Source organism: Syngnathus typhle, linkage group LG2 (genome assembly GCF_033458585.1).
Source record: "Syngnathus typhle isolate RoL2023-S1 ecotype Sweden linkage group LG2, RoL_Styp_1.0, whole genome shotgun sequence".
Lineage (NCBI taxonomy): Eukaryota > Metazoa > Chordata > Actinopteri > Syngnathiformes > Syngnathidae > Syngnathus > Syngnathus typhle.
Window position 1 is genome coordinate 26,240,815 of NC_083739.1, and position 19,701 is coordinate 26,260,515.

The 19,701-nt window shown below is 44.0% G+C and overlaps 1 protein-coding gene across 2 annotated transcripts in view; it reads left to right on the forward strand.

Moving 5' to 3' along the window:
• Positions 1-19,701, forward strand: part of itpr3 (inositol 1,4,5-trisphosphate receptor, type 3) — a 534,890-nt gene that overhangs the window by 380,536 nt on the left and 134,653 nt on the right. The window contains exons 29-36 of one of the 2 annotated variants that reach the window (XM_061272597.1): positions 2,081-2,200; positions 3,763-3,888; positions 4,308-4,508; positions 4,582-4,697; positions 4,756-4,891; positions 5,734-5,859; positions 5,928-6,053; positions 6,136-6,256. In XM_061272597.1, the coding sequence (XP_061128581.1) occupies positions 2,081-2,200; positions 3,763-3,888; positions 4,308-4,508; positions 4,582-4,697; positions 4,756-4,891; positions 5,734-5,859; positions 5,928-6,053; positions 6,136-6,256 (1,072 nt within the window). The remainder of the gene's footprint in view (positions 1-2,080; positions 2,201-3,762; positions 3,889-4,307; positions 4,509-4,581; positions 4,698-4,755; positions 4,892-5,733; positions 5,860-5,927; positions 6,054-6,135; positions 6,257-19,701) is intronic. The other variant, XM_061272598.1, reaches the window with a different exon arrangement.

Sequence of the window (19,701 nt, forward strand, 5' to 3'; positions counted from 1 at the left end):
ACGCTTTTCTGTGCTAGACCTTGGGTGACGCCAATGCGGAACTGCGCACACTAATTGGGGCTGATCGCTGCCGCCTGTACCGTGTTACCCACTGATTAGGTCACGTATTCAGGGGCCGTGAGCAGGTCAGTCCTCGCTGGTTTGTCTGCCTTGACACACGTACGTCTGCCACCTGAGTCCCATTTGCCTGGTCAGCTGTGTAGCGAGATGCCTGGACTCTCTTTGCCCGACCCGACCTTCTGCCTGTCCCTGATCACGAGCTTGCTTTGCTGGTCTGCCACCACGTGAGCTTGCTGACCAGCTCGTCAGTCGCCTTGTTCATCTGCTCTGCTGGCGTTCTAGGCTCCCTTTTCCCCTTTTCCCATTTCCCAAATAAAGAGACCGTGTTGCACATGGTTGTCCTGCCTTGTTTGTGACAGTTGTATGCAGTGAAGTACATTGCTCAAAGGCACGCCCCATGCTGTCAGAAACCCTCAGAATAGTTAATCCGCTATAGGTGAAGTGCGAAGTGGCGAGGGATCACTGTATATATAGTCCTTGTGTGCTTCTAAGCACTATAAGAAACAGTTGTTTTGATAGCAAAACCGAACTTTGCACACACACCAGTGCTTCTTCCAACGTTTGACTCTCGATTCCTCTGCTCATGCTAGGCATGCCTCTCTATATTCAGTATTGCCAGTTGTGTACAGAAATATAGTAAGTGACCAAGTCAGGAGTTTTTTTTAGTGGTGGTTGAGGTGCATACTTCTGGTCTCTCTTGGGTTTGGGAGCAGAAAAAGGCCAAAATAGCAGCTGCACTTTTGAAACAAGAAAATAAAAACCTTAACTTGCGACTGCCAGCATTTACAAGATATTTATCAAAACAAGAAGCCCATTGAGAGCGTCCTCTCCAGCTGTATTGCTGTTTGGGGTGGCGGCTGCACTGACTACAACTTGAAGGCCCTGCAGCGCATAGTGAACACGGCTGGTAAGATTATTGGTGCTTCGCTCCCCTTCTTGAAGGACATTTACACCTCCCATCTCACCCGCAAGGCGACCACGATTGTGAGTGATGTGAGTCACCCCGCTCACTCTTTGTTCGAGCTTCTGCCCTCTGGGAAAAGGTACAGAAGCCTGCGCTCCCGCACCACCAGACTCTCAAACAGCTTCATGCTCCAGGCTGTTAGGATCCTGAACTCGCTTCCCCGTTCTGCGTAGCGTCCTGTACTTTTACTGTCTGTATGCACACTGGCTCTTGTTTGTTGTGTTGTCTGTTTATTTATTATTTATTATTACTCTTATTATTTATTGTTTGTGCCTTCTTGTGTTTTATATTGCGTCGTTTACTTGTATGTCTATCATGTAATATGTCTTGTCACCGTGGGATAGAGAAAACGTAATTTCGATCTCTTTGTGTGTCTCGGCATGTGAAGACGTTGACAATAAAGCAGACCTTGACTTTGACTTTGACTTTGACTTTGAAAGTATGCAATAATACACAGACCTGGCAACCATGGCTGCCTTTTGACCGAGCTGAGCTACAGTTCAAACAATGAGAGAACGTGTGTGACAACTAAAGGGGTTAGAAGTTAACTCCATATTTTGCCATGGACCATTGAACCCGTAGTTAAAAAACACGAGGAACTTATCTCCAGTAGCTACAGCCACTCTGGTAATGAAAAAAAAAACCACTATAACAAACTGTACATTTAGGTTATAGAGTCATTGTGGCTATGTCTTTACTCAATATAGTGTCTACTACTGTGGGAATATTGATCAACAACAACTGTGCTAATAATGACGCAGAGCTGCGGAGTCCAACTGCCATTGTGAAATATTACTCAACTCTTAAATATCTCCGATAAATGGAAAGAAGCCATTGAAACATCTATTGGTTTGAGTGTGCATTATTCAATAGTGCTTACCATACGAAAGAACCCCAAAGTATATAGTAACTCTGATGGTGATGTTGGAGGTGATGTTAGAAGGGAATTTGAAGTTTGGTCCTGCAGTCTGCAACTGAGCTGATGTAAAGTATTATGTTGTGTTTTGTTGTGATGTGCTGCGTTGTATTGTGTTTTGTTGTGTTGTGGTGATGTAGATCTTGGAGAGACTGAACAAAATGTGTAGCAGTGGCATATGGAAGAAGCAGCAGAGGTTGCTGAAGAACATGGGGGCTCATAAAGTCATGCTGGACTTGCTGCAGGTATCGTACGACCAGGTGAGACCGCCAACCCCCAAAAAAGTGCTTTACATTCTCATGCAGATGATATCCAAGTTTCTGTTTTCTTAAAACAGAAGCCTACTCCTTGTATGATTTTGAGGAAGGAAAAAAGCTGAACATTTCATTTGTTTTAGTTTAATGCATGGCTATTTTGCATCACTGGAAGGACTGTAAGTGTTCACCTGAAATGCCCACTTTGTTATAACGGCTTTAGTTCGAGGGTTGAGCGGCTCATCTTAAGTAACGCATCAGCATGAGAACAATTCAAGAGTTTTATTCATTTGTTCGTTCTTTCATTCATTCATTCATTCATTCATTCATTCATTCATTCATTCGTTCGTTCAGCAAGCCCTCACAAAACGTTTGGGTCTGCCAGGTCAGACTCTTCCCGCACCCTCGGATCCAACCTGGGTTTTGGAATTTTGATTGTAGTCAGCTTTTATTTCAATTTCATTTTGAAGACCGGAGCCGGAATCGAACCCTGCACTTTCAAACTGTAAAGCCCGTTAACGAAACCGTTTTTTTTTTCATATTTAGTTTTAGGTTTTTCATTAGTTTTCATTAATCAAAATAACCTTGAGGCCCGCACACCACCAGATGGTGATCAGTTCACAGCTACGCCCCTTTCTTCACCTAAGTGTCCAAAGCTGCAAATCCGATGACAGTCAGGAAGGCGAAAGGAGGCTACCTTTTTGTCCAACAGGGCCTGAGACTAAAGAAAATAACATTTTCAAAAAAATGATGTCTTTCACAGCTTGGTTGTAGTACTATAATCTTTTGCGTGTTGCTGCCATCCTCTTTGTCTTGCCTTCAATCAGTGCAAAACATTTGCCATGTCTTAACAGGAACATGGCAGAGAAAATGAGCCCTTTCAGACTGTAATTGTAGTAGTAAAATACAACTTCTTTCCACTGAGACTAAAGAAAATAAAGTTTTCAAATAAAGTAATCTATGTCTTTCACAGCTTGTTTGGAGTATTATAACCTTTTGCATGTTACTGCCATAAATTCTCTTTGTCTTGCCTTCAATCGGAGCAAAATATTTGCCATGTCTTAACAAGACCATGGCAGAGAAAGTATTCCTGCTTTCTTTGGTCTGGGTAGTCCAGCTTCGACAATTTAAAAGCATGGCCTTAGCTGCAGCAGTGACTCTAAATTGACAGTAGGTGCGAATGTGAGTGTGACTCGGCTGGCGACCAGCCCAGCGTATACCTTCCTTTTCACCCAGTCAGCTGGAATAGGCTCCTGGGATCATGAGCAACCCAAATGAGCTGTAGAAATGAAGTTGGCTTTCAACATCCAATCAATCGAATGTGTCAATCTTGATGCTAGACAAAACATGATGGACAACCTTTTTCTCACAAGTTACAACCATAAGGCTACGAACCAAATGCAAACTCAAAGGATTTAAATCAGTCCTTTTGACCACAAACATATTCCTGATAATGGCTGAAATTGCGACCAAGCAACAGCAATGGGATCACAACATAAATAGAAACCTACTTAAATGCATGAAAAGCGCTAAAAACGTCTTCTTGTCTTCCCTGTTTTGGTCTGTAGAATGACGTGAAGATGCGAGAGATCATCAGATACACTCATCTTTTCCTGCAGAAGTTCTGCATGGGCAACCAAGAGAACCAGGCTCTGTTGCACAAGAACCTCAGTCTCTTCCTTAATCCAGGGGTAGTCAGTACCAGTTCCCTACAGTCATGTTGAAGTTGACCTTTAGGAAAAAAGCAAACAGCACACCCAATACATCACAATGTTTTTGTTGTACCAAGCCTTACATGAGGAAACATGGTGCCATACTGGATCTGGACTGCTGGATGCCACAAAGGAGAAAGACTATTTGTACAATATGAAATAAAGAAAGAACAAAATGAAGCTAAGGAGTTAGGCAAAGCTAGAGCTACCTGACTTAGCAACCAACATGTATTGACCCTTAAAGTGATTGTATTGGAAATCATGGAGACTCAACACATTTTTCACAGTCACCCCTGCTTGACATTGACAAGAATGTTTAGTCATGATGTTAGCTTGTTGGGTTCAAACTTGCTCTCATAGTGAGGTGGTTGACTATCTGTGACTCTCTCCTTACTGTGCAGCTGCTGGAGGCGGAAACTGTGCAGCACATCTTTAGCAACAACTACCAGCTATGCACGGAGATATCGGAAAGTGTCTTGCAGCATTTCATCCACTGCTTGGCCACACATGGACGCCATGTGCACTACCTCAACTTCCTGCACACCATCATCAAGGCTGAGGGCAAGTACGTCAAGAAATGCCAGGACATGGTCATGACTGAGGTGAGAGTCTTACCGAGATTGTTTTTCTAGCATGGACATGGCCTCTTGTATGATCAATAGATTGTCTCTGCAGCTGACCAATGCTGGCGAAGACATAGTTGTCTTCTACAATGACAAGGCTTCCTTCAATGTCATGCTGGAGCTGATGGCTGAGAGCAGGGAGGGCATTAGTGAAAAGAGCCCGCTCAGGTAATTGCTGCATTCGTGTGGAAAAAGGTATTTTATGAGAGGGTGTGGTGTTGTGCAGGTACCACATCTCGCTGGTGGAGCTGCTGGCGGCATGCGCTGAGGGCAAGAATGTCTACACGGAGATTAAGTGCACATCCCTGCTACCACTGGAAGACATTGTCCGTGTGGTAACGAATGAGGACTGCATCACCGAGGTTGGCCATCTTTTGTGTTTGTACATGTATGGTGAAAGACCACAGTATATCGTGGCAATTACCTCACCTACTCTATCTCTGTGTCAATGCTCATCAGCATTGAATGCTGACAAGCACACACACCAGTGTCAGGGATGAGAATTTTCTGCGGATCCGCGGATTTCCGTGTTTTTTTCCGTCGAAACTATTTTCGTAAATCGTGTAAATCTGTTGAGAAAATTATTTTTTTATATATGGGGGGAGCGGCCAGCCAACTGGCCGGGCAACGTTAGCCTCGGCGACTCACGAGCATTCCCCCGCCCACCGCGACGGCATATATATATCCTCCCCCGCTACTTTTCCGTGCTTTTTCACATTTCCCATTCTCATCCCTGCAGTGTTATTGGTAATAGTACAACTTTGAACGTAGCAGAAAATGGTACTACTAACATTGCCATGCGAAGCACTTTTCTGTCTATGGCCCACTCTAGTCATGATGTCCGTGATGCCCAGAGTGTGAGTGGCCCCTTTGCAGATGAGAAATGGCCAGCAAAAAACGATCATCAATAAGGTGGAAGGTGCTGCATTTGGTAAATATTTATCGGAAACCTTGTCAGGAGACTCATGAACTTAGTTTTCTACTTGAATGCCCATCAACCCTCGTTTGAATCAACACCCTAAAATGGATACAAGGGTCTCCGCCACATCTGCCTCTGTCTCTTTACGTTTCCTTTACACCACCGTTTACCAATCAGATTGCGCAGATATTACTGGGCACCATATATGCACTTTATCTGGGTTTTTTATTCAATTCACCGCAATTCATTGTGCCTCTGTCATGCTATCATTTTGTGTGTGTTCAGGTGAAAGTTGCTTATGTCAACTTTGTCAATCATTGCTACGTGGATACAGAGGTAGAGATGAAGGAGATCTACACATCCAACCACATCTGGAAGCTCTTTGAGGACTTCACAGTTGACATGGCCCAAGTGAGCGGGAGCGCTTTGTTGTCTTACTATTGTTCTGTGATTGCTAATAGGGTGTTTGCTTCTGGCAGGTGTGCAACAAGCGAGACAAGCAACTTTCTGATCCAGTCTTGGAAAAGTATATAATCAATGTGGTCTTTGACACCATCAACGCTTTTTTCAGCTCACCCTTCTCTGAAAACAGCACTTCGCTGCAGGTCAGCTCAATATTTGCCTCTGCAGAGATGTGCTTTGTCTAATCATTGGGTTTAACTCCACAACATCTCCTCTCATTGTTAGAGTCATCATTCCATCGTCACACAGCTGCTGCAATCATCCGTGCGCCTGCTGGACTGTCCCTGGTTGCAGCAGCAGCATCAAAGCCAAGTTGAGACCTGCATCAAGACCCTTGCAATCACAGGTAACCTTTCATCCAGTTCTACAGGAGGCACCCTGTTACTCAATTGATTTTAAAACACTACTTTTGAGTTGAGGAGACAGATTTCATGTATGATTCTTTTCCTTGATTTAATTGTTATTTATCTCCTTCATTGGTGTGTATTTTGATCAATAGACAATGTAACTTTAGCAAGTAAACACATATTTACATATCTATGCTTGAGAAGGAACAGGATAAAGAAAATCTTATAGTTCCTGTCACCTTCCACACAATAATTAGCGTAATTTCTGGTCTATAAGCCTCACCTGATTATAAAACTCACAACCAAAAATTAGGGGATTTTTTTTTCCATAAATAAGCCGCACCGTACTAAAAGTCGCATGTGCACGCGAGTTATTTACAAAGAAAGACGGTACACAGAAAGCCTTTTTAAAGTTTTAATAACGTACCTTAACATTTCTTTCCAAACACTGCCTGTGACGCGGCAGTAATACCGCAGCAACACGAAAGTAACACAGCACTAATAGGGCTGGATAAAAAAACATACCGGTAAAAGTCACTGAGACGCGGCGGTAACACAGCAGCAACACGGTAGCACAGCACTAACAGGGCTGGTTAAAAAAAAAACATACTAGTAAAAGTCACTGAGAGCCGTCGTCTTCATCTTCCTCCTGTGTACTGAAACCATCGAAGTCTTCCTCCTCAGTGTCCGATCGGAATAGCGTCAGATATACTTCGCCACACACTTTTATGCATTTCTTCTAGCATTTTCCACGATGAGGGTCTGTTACTAAGAACTAAGTTACCGTTTTTTTCCGTGTATAGTGCGCCCCCATGTATAATACGCACCCTAAAAATGGCATGCTGATGCTGGAAAAAAGCCTGTACCCATGTATAATACGCACCCAATTTTTATGAATTTTTTTTTTATGAAATTTTTCTTTTTTTTTTTTTTAAGTCCCAATGATCGTCACACACGCAGGGAGGCAATGGGTCCCATTTTTATAGTCTTTGGTATGGTCTTAACTAGGCTGGATGTAATTTTTTTTGTTGGCGTTGATTTCTCCGACTGCCCGTAAACGCACCACCGCGCTCCGCGGGAAAGAGGCGTGCGGACGTGAAAAAGGCGGCTCTGTATGGGAGAGACGTTGAAGAGGAATAAAAACACCCTTGGAAACCAAAACTTGCCCCTCGTCGTGACTCGGAGCCGCAACAAATGTTTCGGATTTGTGTAGGGTACATTGTGACAGACAGCAAACGAGCAGGTGATCGAGCAAGCCTTGTCGGATACGAGAGCATTTTGCTCGTATGGAGCGTGTTTGAAGTGAACAGCAGAGACGAAAGGAACAAGGCAAAGTGTTGTGAAATAAAATATGACCGACCTGTAATACGCATTTTGTTATTTGCTGATTGAAACTGCAAATTAAACTGTGAATTGAAACTAATAGGTGGAGTGTAGTTGGTTGGCATAATTCACCCGGAACCTAAGTTCACGTTGCCGAGTTCCGGTGGGATGGTTTAGAGGTGTGGGAGTTTCCTGTTTGGTTTAGTTGGTGTTAGGATCTCGAGGGAAAAAGAGTCGGCCCGTGGTTGAATGAAGATAATTATAAATGTCATTAAAACAACTGCCGTTGGCACCGTCATTTGTCACTCCGCCTCCAACTCTAGTCCTTGCACACCACAGGAGAACTGAACTCTCGCTCTTTATATAGCTGACGTGTCTTGCGCATCCGTTCTGCGCATCTGTAATGGCGGCCTCCGTATGACGTCCGGTCCGCGATGGAGATTAAAAAACAAACAATATTTGACAATAACACACCATCAAGGATTGCACCATCGCATCAAACGATGTGTCGTCAATTATGGATTTTTTTGACTAAGTGTGTTGGGACAGGATGGATGAATGCGATGCGCGATTGACAACAAACAAGAAGAAAGGTGATTACAAGTTTTATTTCGGGGGAGATTTGTCATGTCTCGTGCCCAGTTTTGCTATTTGTCTAGGTTGCCATAGTTTCTGTTTGCGTCGCCCCTCTCTTCCTGTGTCACCTCAATCGATGTAACGTGTTTTGTATTTAAGTCCTGTCTCCCCCTCGCTCACCGTCGGATCATTGCATGTGTTACTGTCATGATGTCTGTTTGCTTTCTGTTCCTGTCTTTGGTAATGTCACCCTGTCTTTTTGTTCCACGACTTTGTCGGTCAGTCCTGTTGTTGGTTTTGTTTTCTAAAAAAAAAAAAAAAAAAATAATAATAATTAAAATAAAAAAAAAAAATTTAAAAATTTTTTGTACCCATGTATAATGCGCACCCCAGATTTTAGGACAATAAATTCGTTAAATTTTGCGCACTATACACGGAAAAAAGCGGTACATTAAACTAGCGAGCTACACGTATAGCTCCAGAGTAGACGTGACCAGGAAATAAAGGAAAAGGTGACGCAACAAGATGTCATCAACAATAGCCCAGTGCCCTCGAGTGACTGGAAGAAACCTCTACAGTGCATGTTAAGAGCCAAATTGACTGCCTTTAACTTAAATGCGGCATCATATACCGTATTTTTCGGACTATAAGTCGCATTATTTTTTCATAGTTTGGGTGGGGGGGCGACTTATACTCAGGAGCGACTTATATGTGTAATTATTCACAAATCTTTACTTGATCATTAACACATTACTGACTTACTAGTATAGTTGATCACTTCACATGTTATTTTCACTTTAAACCACATGAGGGCGCACTATGGCTGTGGAATTATTGGAGCCTCACTGACAATGAGTTCCATTCACTGACTTCCGGAGTCAGGAGATTTTATGATTTGGAGTGACACAGATGGTTCGTTATATTTATTTGATATATACTGTTTTTTTCCATGTATAATGCGCAAAATTTAACTAATTTATTGTCCTAAAATCTGGGTAAATCTCCTCGATGGGTACATTTTTTTTTTTTTTTGACACGTCAGCTATATAAAGAGCGAGAGTTCAGCTCTCCACCTAAATGTGTATTACAGGTAATATTTTATTTCACAACACTTTGCCTTGTTCCTTTCTTTTCTGCTATTCACTTCAAACACGCTCCATACGAACACAATGCTCTCGTGATTTTTTTTCTGAAATAATTTTACGTTTACGGACTTAAGTCGGAGTCAAAATTTGGGTGCGTATTATACATCGGTACAGGCTTTTTTCCAGCATCGACATGCCATTTTTAGGGTGCGTATTATACATGGGGACGCATTATACATGGAAAAAAACTGTAGTTTATTTAGAGTAGCAACGTCTATGTTGTTAAACTCCCGTAGTTTCCGATTGTCTACCAAGGAAGCAACGGGGGGGGCGGAAAGAGCGATCCAGGGCGCTTGCTTGTAGCACTGTGTATGCTCCAGTGACGTGCATTGAGGTTCATGACTGGGGAGGCACCGACGTCACCCCCCCTAACGATTCTGCTGATGCAAACGAAGTGGAAGAGTGGATACGTAGCGCGACTGCGAGAGGCTGAGCTAAAGTGTGGGTAGAACTGCTCTTTCAGTTCTAAGCCAATCAGTGGCAAGGATCAACATGTTCCCATTGGTCTCGTCTCCTCTACCGGGTAAAAGTGTCCTGTAAACAGTGACGTGCGGTGAGGTTCATGCCTGGGGAACAACTGACGTCAGACCAGCCCCCCCCCTCCCCTTAAAATTGTCCGGCACCTAACCGTGTCACAAAAAAAAGTTGGGGAACGCTGCTCTAGTGTGGCTTATTTATTAATTATTTTGAACTATTTTAATTAAAATCTCATATCAGCAGTCTTCACACATAAAAACTCAATAAAGCACATGGAATCAAAAACTTTTTTTCGATCGTGCGTACCACTCCGTTCCGAAGTCCCGTTGTCCGAATCAAACCTTTTAACTCTGGAGTTGCTCTTCCTTTACTGATGACCTCCTGCTTTGACCGAAAATCCATGGTTGAAAATCGTTTGGATATGTAATCCTCCATTGTAAAATGAAATGTAAAAACAACAACAAAAAAAGAATGTAAAACGAAATAAATAGACGACTGCTCCTCAGTAGTTCACTGTAAATTTGAACTGGAGATTTCTTATTCTACAGGTGCAAAATTCTTATTTTGCATGTCTGCAAAAAAGTCTAGCACCCCCTCCCATAAGTCAAAGTCAAAGTCTGCTTTATTGTCAATTGATTGACAATAAAGCTGACTCTGAAATTACGTTTCCCCTATCCCACGGTTACGAGACACAGTACACGATAAACATACAAGTAAACAACACAAAATAAAACAAGAAGGCACAAACAATGAACAATAAGAGTGATGAATGAATAATAAATAAACAAATAACACAGTAAATAAGAGGAGCAAAACGGAGCAAGAGTGCACAGCAGACAGTCAGAACAAAGCGCAAAAGTACAGGACTGCCACGCAGAAGGGGGGGAGAGAGTTCAGGACCCTAACAGCCTGGAGATCACAAACTCCGCCAGTGGTGAGCAGTGCTCGCATACCACCACAGAGTCCCGGCACCATCCGTCACGGATGTAGACACACATCCCACCTCCTCGCGACTTTCCCCCTTGTACAATGGCCCGGTCCGCCCGATAGCACGCTAGCCGCTCCAGATGCACAGCAGAGTCCGGAATGATGACAGTCAACCAAGTCCCAGTGAACACGAGCACACAGCAGTTACGCACTGTCCGGTTTGTAGATCTCAGCAGGAGAATGTAAACCATGTTGATGTCCAGCGACCGAACATTCGCCAGAAGAATGGAAGGCACGGCCGGGCGAGCTGGGTTGTCCGCCAGCCTGGCCCGGACGCCCCCGCGCTCGCCCCTCTTCAGCCTCCTCGCACACCGCTTCCAACGCTTCCCAACCGGGGGAGGATTAGCAGGCGAGTCCGGCAACGCTTCAGGACGGAGCAGACCGAGCATCTTTAATGACCCCGCTTCAAAGTCCAGAAAACTCGCTTTCGCCGATGTCGAGCAGAACCAGCCTGCTGTACTTGTAGCACGACTCAGTACGACGAGACGAAAACACAAAACTGTCGGACAAACCCACATTAAACGACAAAACAAAACACCGTTCGGGACAGAGAGGCTGGAGAACCTTTTTTTCGTTGCCTCCGTAAGGTCTCTTTTCAAAGCCGTTTTGTTGATCTATAGAAACACGACGTTACAGACAGATGACAAAAAACACTAGATACTACCGTGTTTTTCCATGCATAATGCACCCCCATGCATAATACGCACCCTAAAAATGGCATGCCGATGCTGGAAAAAAGCCTGTACCCATGTATAATATGCACCCAAATTTTGACTCTTACTTAAGTCCGTAAACGTGAAATTATTTCAGAAAAAAGATCATCTTTGGGAACAACCGGATGTTATTCTGCCGGTCAGTATCACTGCGCATGCGCAAGCAAACTCGATAGCGAAGAAATGTTTCGGATTTGTGTAGGGTACATTGTGACAGCAAACGAGCAGGTGATCGAGCAAGCGTCTGATACGAGAGCATTGTGTTCGTATGGAGCGTGTTTGAAGTGAACAGCAGAGAAAAAAGGAACAAGGCAAAGTGTTGTGAAATAAAATATTACCTCTAATACGCATTTTGTTATTTGCTGATTGAAACTGTTAATTAAACTGTGAATTGAAACTAATAGGTAGAGAACTGAACTCTCGCTCTTTATATAGCTGACGTGTCTTGCGCATCCGTTCTCCGCATACTGTAATGGCGGCCTCCATATGATATCCGGTCTGCGTTGGAGATTAAAAAACAAACAATATTTGACGATAACACACCATCAAGGATTGCACCATCGCCTCAAGCAATGTGTCGTCAATTATGAATTTTACTGACTGTGTTGGGCAGGATGGCTGAATGCGATGCGCGATTGACAACAAACAAGAAGAAATGTGTGATTTCAAGTTTTATTTCGAGGGAGATTTTCTTCAGAATTTGTTGTACCCATGCATAATGCGCACCCCAGATTTTAGGACACTAAATTAGTTAAAGTTCGCGCATTATGCATGGAAAACACGGTATATACATCAGCTTAACTGATTGACCCCTTCCAGTTTGCGTACCGAGCCAAACGGTCCTCTGAGGATGCCATCTGCTCTGCCTTCCACTCGACCCTCACCCACCTGGAGAGAACGGACTCGTATGTGAGATTGCTGTTTGTGGACTTCAGTTCTGCCTTCAACACCATTGTGCCACAACGCCTCATCAGCAAACTTGACACGCTGGGCCTCAGTACCTACCTCTGCAACTGGCTACTGGACTTCCTCTGTCAGAGGCCACAGGTAGTACGTGTTGGCGACAAAATTTCCGCCAGCATCACGCTGAGCACGGGGGCCCCCCAAGGCTGCGTGCTCAGTCCGCTGCTCTTCACCCTCCTGACGCGTGACTGCACTGCAACCTACAGCGACAACCGTATAGTGAAGTTTGCTGATGACACGACTTTGGTGGGTCTCATCACCAAGGGAGACGAGACTCAATACAGGCTGGAGGTTGACCTTCTGACCACGTGGTGCAGAGACAACAACCTCCTGCTGAACGTCGACAAGACCAAGGAGATTGTTGTGGACCTCCGGAAGGGTCACACCCAACACCTGCCGCTGACCATCGACGGTGCTGTGGTGGAGAGAGTGAGCAGTGCCAAGTTCCTGGGGGTGCACGTCAGTGAGGATCTCTCCTGGTCCACCAACACCGCATCACTGGCAAAGAAAGCCCAGCGCCACCTGTACTTCCTGCGGAAACTCAGGCGAGCAAGCGCTCCTCCGGCCGTCATGACTACATTTTACCGCGGCACCATTGAGAGCGTCCTCTCCAGCTGTATTGCTGTTTGGGGTGGCGGCTGCACTGACTACAACTTGAAGGCCCTGCAGCACATAGTGAACATGGCTGGTAGGATTATTGGTGCTTCGCTCCCCTCCTTGAAGGACATTTACACCTCCCATCTCACCCGCAAGGCGACCACGATTGTGAGTGATGTGAGTCACCCCGCTCACTCTTTGTTCGAGCTTCTGCCCTCTAGGAAAAGGTACAGAAGCCTGCGCTCCCGCACCACCAGACTCTCAAACAGCTTCATACTCCAGGCTGTTAGGATCCTGAACTCGCTTCCCCGTTCTGCGTAGCGTCCTGTACTTTTACTGTCTGTATGCACACTGGCTCTTATTTGTTGTGTTATCTGTTTATTTATTATTTATTACTCTTATTTATTGTTTGTGCCTTCTTGTTTTTTATATTGCGTCGTTTACTTGTATGTCTATTGTGTAATATGTCTTGTCACCGTGGGATAGAGAAAACGTAATTTCGATCTCTTTGTGTGTCTCGGCATGTGAAGACGTTGACAATAAAGCAGACTTTGACTTTGACTTAACTACGGAAATTAGTTAATATAGCCACAGTGTTTGAACACTTAAACAGCGACATAGACACAGACAGCAGTTCAGTCTCACTGCATAGCCTGTCAACATAGGCAGCCCTGTGATTACACAATCCTCAGTGGAGGAAAGGCAGAGGAAGTTGGCTCCTCCAAGCGAATCGTCTTCGGTTTTAAAATAACTATAAAAATTCAGCGATTTTGGTTCAAAATGATACAGAACTACTGAAATTAAAAGGAACATGACTTTATAATAAAAACAATTGAATTCGTTTTTTCCCCTTTTCATGATGGCAGGGGAGGCGTGGCTCATATGTTCAGCTCTTGATTTGTGAAATAAAGAGCCGGTTACCAAACCGACGTCTTGCCTGGTACTTTGCTAACGCTACAATATAGTTACCGTAATTTCCGGACCATAAGCCGCAACTTTTTTCCAAAATTTTGAACCCTGCGGCTTATAGTCAGGTGCGGTTTATATAAGGATTTTTTTCGCGATTTTTGTGATGACTTGATCACTCTTATACACTGCGGTATCTTGAAGAAAAAAACAACAATAAAAATACTATTTTGAAACACTACTATGGCTGCTGCTTATTCTGGCTGTGTTGCTTGTGACTATTATGAGCTTTAGTAGGAATGCACGCTAGGTGACCTGCGTCAAAGGGCTTTAAACCCATTCTCATACTCTGCCACGTGACTCAGAGATTACACAAAGCAGTGGCGCTGTTTGAACCATCTGCACAGTATTAAAACCCAATCAATCAGCATTTAAATTCAATTCTTCTGACATTTTGCTCACCAAAAACAAGTTGTAATGAACGAGAACTTTTAATGCATTTCATTCAGAAGGTTACTTTGAACCCCGAGGCTTAAATGGTAACGCGGCGTATTTATGGATTTTACGGCCTCCAGGGGGCGCTCTAGCAGGAAGCAAGAGCGAGACAGACGGAGAAGAGATAATGCGCCAAAGAAGACGTGCTAGTTTGTGTTTTGAACATTTCGCGCATCACGCACACACCCTCATCATGGAAAACACACGAAGAAATGCATTTGATGCAGCTTTTAAGTTAAAAGCAATCGATTTGGCTGCCAAAGAGGGAAATAAAGCTTAAATGGCGGTGCGGCGTATTTATGGATTTTTACGGCCTCCAGGAGGCGCTCTAGCAGAGCGAGACAGACGAAGAAGACATAATGCGCCGAAGAAGACGTGCTAGTTTGTGTTTTGATAGGCGAATAGCGCCGTATAATTCACACAAAGAAGAGACTGAACGAGATCAAGACGGACATTACAGAAAGGAAGCTTTTATACACAAACCGTCATTATGGGGGACAAAAGAAATGCATATGATGCCGCTTTTAAGCTAAAGGCAGTCGATGTTGATGACATTGTGTTGCGTCACCCTTTTCTTTATTTCGTGGTCGCGTCTACTCTGGAGCTATACGTGTCGCTCGCTAGTTTAATGTAATTTAGCGCTTTGTGCATGAATAAAATTAGCATGAACAGACCCTCATCACACTCGAAGAAATGCATAAAAGCGACGACGAAAGAGAAACTGAGAAAGTGTGAGGCGAAGGATATCTTTTAGGGGTGTACCGTTTCTTTCCATGTATAGTGCGCAAAATTTAACTAATTTGTCCTAAAATCTGGGGTGCGCATTATACATGGGTACAAAATTTTTTTTTTTATATATATATTTTTTTAATTATTATTATTATTTTTTTTTAAAGAAAGTCATGGTATAACAAAACCAACAACAGGACTGACCGACAAAGTCGTGGAACAAAAAGACAGGAACAGAAACCACATCATGACAGTAACACATGCAATGATCCGACGGTGAGCGAGGGACAGACAGGACTTAAATACAAAACACGTTACATAGATTGAGGTGACACAGGAAGAGAGGGGCGACGCGAAAAGAAACTATGGCAACCTAGACAAATAGCAAAATTGGGGACGAGACATGACAAATCTCCCCCGAAATAAAACTTGAAATCACCTTTCTTCTTGTTTGTTGTCAATCGCGCATCGCATTCAGCCATCCTGCCCAACACACTTAGTAAAATTCATAATTGACGACACATCGTTTGATGCGATGGTGCAATCCTTGATGGTGTGTTATTGTCAAATATTGTTTGTTTTTTAATCTCCATCGCGGACCGGCCGTCATACTGAGGCAGTATAACTGCGCATGCGCACTATGGATCCGATGCGCAGAACGGATGCGCAAGACACGTCAGCTATATAAAGAGCGAGAGTTGTTTTCTTCCTATTAGTTTCAATTCACAGTTTAATTAGCAGTTTCAATCAGCAAATAACAAAATGCGTATTACATGTAATATTTTATTTCACAACACATTGCCTTGTTCCTTTCGTCTCTGCTGTTCACTTCAAACACGCTCCATACGACCGCAATGCTCTCGTATCAGACGCTTGCTCGATCACCTGCTCGTTTGCTGTCTGTCACAATGTACCCTACACATATCCGAAACATTTGTTGCGGCTCCGAGTCACGACGAGGGGCAAGTTTTGGTTTGCAAGGGTGTTTTTATTCCTCTTCAACGTGTCTCCCATACAGAGCCGCCTTTTTCACGTCCGCACGCCTTTTTTACATGCGCGCACGGAGCGCGGTGGTGCGTTTACGGGCAGTCGGAGAAATCAACGCCAACAAAAAAAATTACATCCAGCCTAGTTAAGACCATACCAAAGACTATAAAAATGGGACCCATTGCCTCCCTGTGTGTGTGACGATCATTGGGACTTAAAATTGGTAGAGGCTTTTTTCCAGCATCAGCATGCCATTTTTAGGGTCCGTATTATACATGGGGGCGCATTATACACGGAAAAAAACGGTAAATCGCGGGTTTTGTCACGATACGATAGCATATCGATACAGAGATTCACGATACGATATTTGCCGATATCTTAAAGCCCGCTGTGATTCATTCACGATACATCGCGATATAGTGCTCTACGATCGATTTTTTTTTTTTAAATAAAAAATATAGAATATCCTGATTTATAACAATTTATACGCAAAATCAACAAGAGTATTGTAGTATACAAAGTGCTTATTTTAACACTGAACTTTGATGTCGTGTTTTTTCTTTAAATATAAATATAGAGATTTGTGCTCCCTGAATATTTGATCACCGCATGGCAGGATTTACCTGAGCCATCTTTTCTTTGGAAACCAAAGTGCTCCCAAACGAATGACTTGAAGCCTAAAGGGGAGCAAATTTCCTCGTCTTTTTGGACACTAGCCATAGCACCAGCCCAGGAGCCGCGTACTAGTTGTCGACTCCACTTTCACGTGCCTGCTCTGCTCACAACACAACACGTCGCTCACTGCTCCCGGAAAGAGGAAGCAAGCAACAATGAACTGGATTTCAAAATAAAGTCGCGTCTAATGTCCGAGGTCAAACACGGCGATATAAATCGATGTTTACGTTTAGCATCGATGCCAGTAAATCGTAGAGCAATATATCAATTAATCGATCTGTATCGATGGATCGTTACACCCCTAATATCTAACGCTATTCCAATCGGACACTGAGGAGGAAGACTTCGATGGTTTCAGTGCACACGAGGAAGATGAAGATGATGAAGCTCTTTTTTTACTTTTACTGGTATGTTTTTTAACAAGCCCTGTTGGTGCTGTACTATCGTGTTGCTGCTGTGTTACCGCCGCGTCTCAGTGACTTTTACCGGTATGTTTTTTTTAATCCAGCTCTATTATTCTTGTGTTACTTCCGTGTTGCTGCGGTATTACTGCCGCGTCACAGGCAGTGTTTGGAAAGAAATGATAAGTTAGGTTATTAAAACTTTAAAAAAGCTTTCTGTGTCCAGTCTTTCTTTGTTAATAACTCGCAGTTTTTTGGGTTTTTTTTTTAAACATATTGCGGATAGATTTGGTGCATCGCAATTTTTTTTTTCAAGTCACGCACGCACGCACTCATCCACAGCGTCATATGCAATGAAGCACACAAGACGGGCAACAAGACAGGCAAGTGCACCCCTACACCATCAGCTATTCCCCGATGATCGTGGCTTTTTGCGGCGTCACTCGGAGCTTGGACCGCAGGGGTTTGTCTACCCATATGACACTAATGGCCAATGGAAACATGTTTATCTGTGTCCTTGCAGCTGATTGGCTTAGCAGTTCGAACTACACTTTATCTCAGCCTCCTGCACTTTATTCACCACGTCTGCGTCAACATATCAACAGCACCTCAGACTTGCACTTCATTCAAGATTCAAGAGTTTTTATTCGCCATTTTTGAGCGTGCCAAACAAGGAATTTGACTTCGGTAAAAACACACCCTTTGTTCAACATTTAGGTGACTAAATAACACTCAGGACGTGTGAATAATGCCAAAAACAGTGTAGACAAAGTCGAAAAGGTGTGAAGAGCAGGATGTTATTCCACAGTAATGACTCTGAGACTCTGAGTGGTGTGAGTTCATCAGAGCAACAGCCTGGGGGAAGAAGCTGTCTCTGTGTCTGCTGGTTTTGGCGTCCGGAGGGGAGTAGTTCAAACAGACTGCAACCTGGGTGAGAAGGGTCTGTAGAGATGTTCCTTGCACGTTTCCTGGTCCTGGACAGGTACAAGTCTTGGATAGATGGGAGGTTGATTCCAATGATCTTTTCTGCAGTTCTGATTGTCCGTTGTAGTCTGTGCTTGTCTTGTTTGGAGGCTGATCCAAACCAGACAGTGATGGAGGTGCAGAGGACAGACTGGATGATGGCAGTGTAGAAGGTCTTCAGAAGCTGTCGCGGCAGGTTGAACTTCTTGAGCTGTCTCAGGAAGTACAGCCTCTGCTGGGCCTTCTTCCGGACAGAGTCTATGTGGCCGGTCCATTTCAGGTCCAGAGAGATTGTGGTTCCCAGGAACTTGAAGGTGTCTGTGGAGAGAATAGTATTACTGCGGATAGTGAGGGGTAAAAGTAGTGAAGGGTCTCGCCTGAAATCCACTGTCATCTCCACGGTCTTGAGCGGGGTCAGCTCCAGATGGTTTTGGCTGCACCAGTGGACCAGCCGCTGCACCTCCTGTCTGTACGCAGTCTCATCACCGTCCTGGATCAGTCCGATGAAAGTGGTGTCGTCTGCATACTTCAGGAGCTTCACAGGAGAGTCACCTGAGGAGAAATCATTGGTGTAGAGAGAGAAGAGCAGTGGGGAGAGGACGCACCCCTGAGGGGCTCCAGTATTGGTGGTCCGGGTGTCAGATGTGATGCCCCCCAGCCTCACACGCTGTCTCCTGTTGGTCAGGAAGCTGGTGATCCACTGACAGGTGGAGGCAGGCACCGCAAGCTGGATGAGCTTCTGTTGGAGGATGTCAGGAGCGATGGTGTTGAACGCCGAGCTGAAGTCCAAGAACAGGATCCTGGCGTACGTTCCTGGGGAGTCCAGGTGGTGCAGGATGTAGTGCAGTCTCATGTTGACCGCATCATCCACTGACCTGTTTGCCCGGTAGGCAAACTGGAGGGGGTCAAGCAGGGGGCCCGTGACCTCCTTCAGGTTGTTCAGCACTAACCTCTCGAAAGATTTCATGACCACAGATGTCAGTGCGACGGGTCTATAGTCATTCAGACCTGTGATGGCGAGCTTCTTGGCCACTGGAACGACAGTGGAGCTCTTGAAGCACGAGGGCACCTCACACAGCTCCAGAGAACGGTTGAAGATCCGTGCAAAGGTGGGCGCCAGCTGCTCAGCGCAGAATTTCAAGCAGGAAGGTGACACGCCGTCTGGGCCCGGTGCCTTCCTGGTCTTCTGGCGCACTTCCTCGCGTTTACACTTTAAAAAACGTTTTTAAAAGTCTTGTGTGTATTATTGTAACAATATATTTACTCATATTTATTTTCTTATTTATTTAAATATATAAGAATGTGTCTGCAAGTCAATTTGATTAAAAAAATACGTGTTTCAAAATACAAAATTTTTTAGAAAAACAATAAAGTATAAAACTACAATAAAAGTTCATATAATTATTGTGCAGATATTGTAACAATATATTTACTCTTATTTATTTTCTTTATTTGCCTTTTATTAAATAAAGAATGTTTATGAATATCAGCTTGAATTTAAAATGTT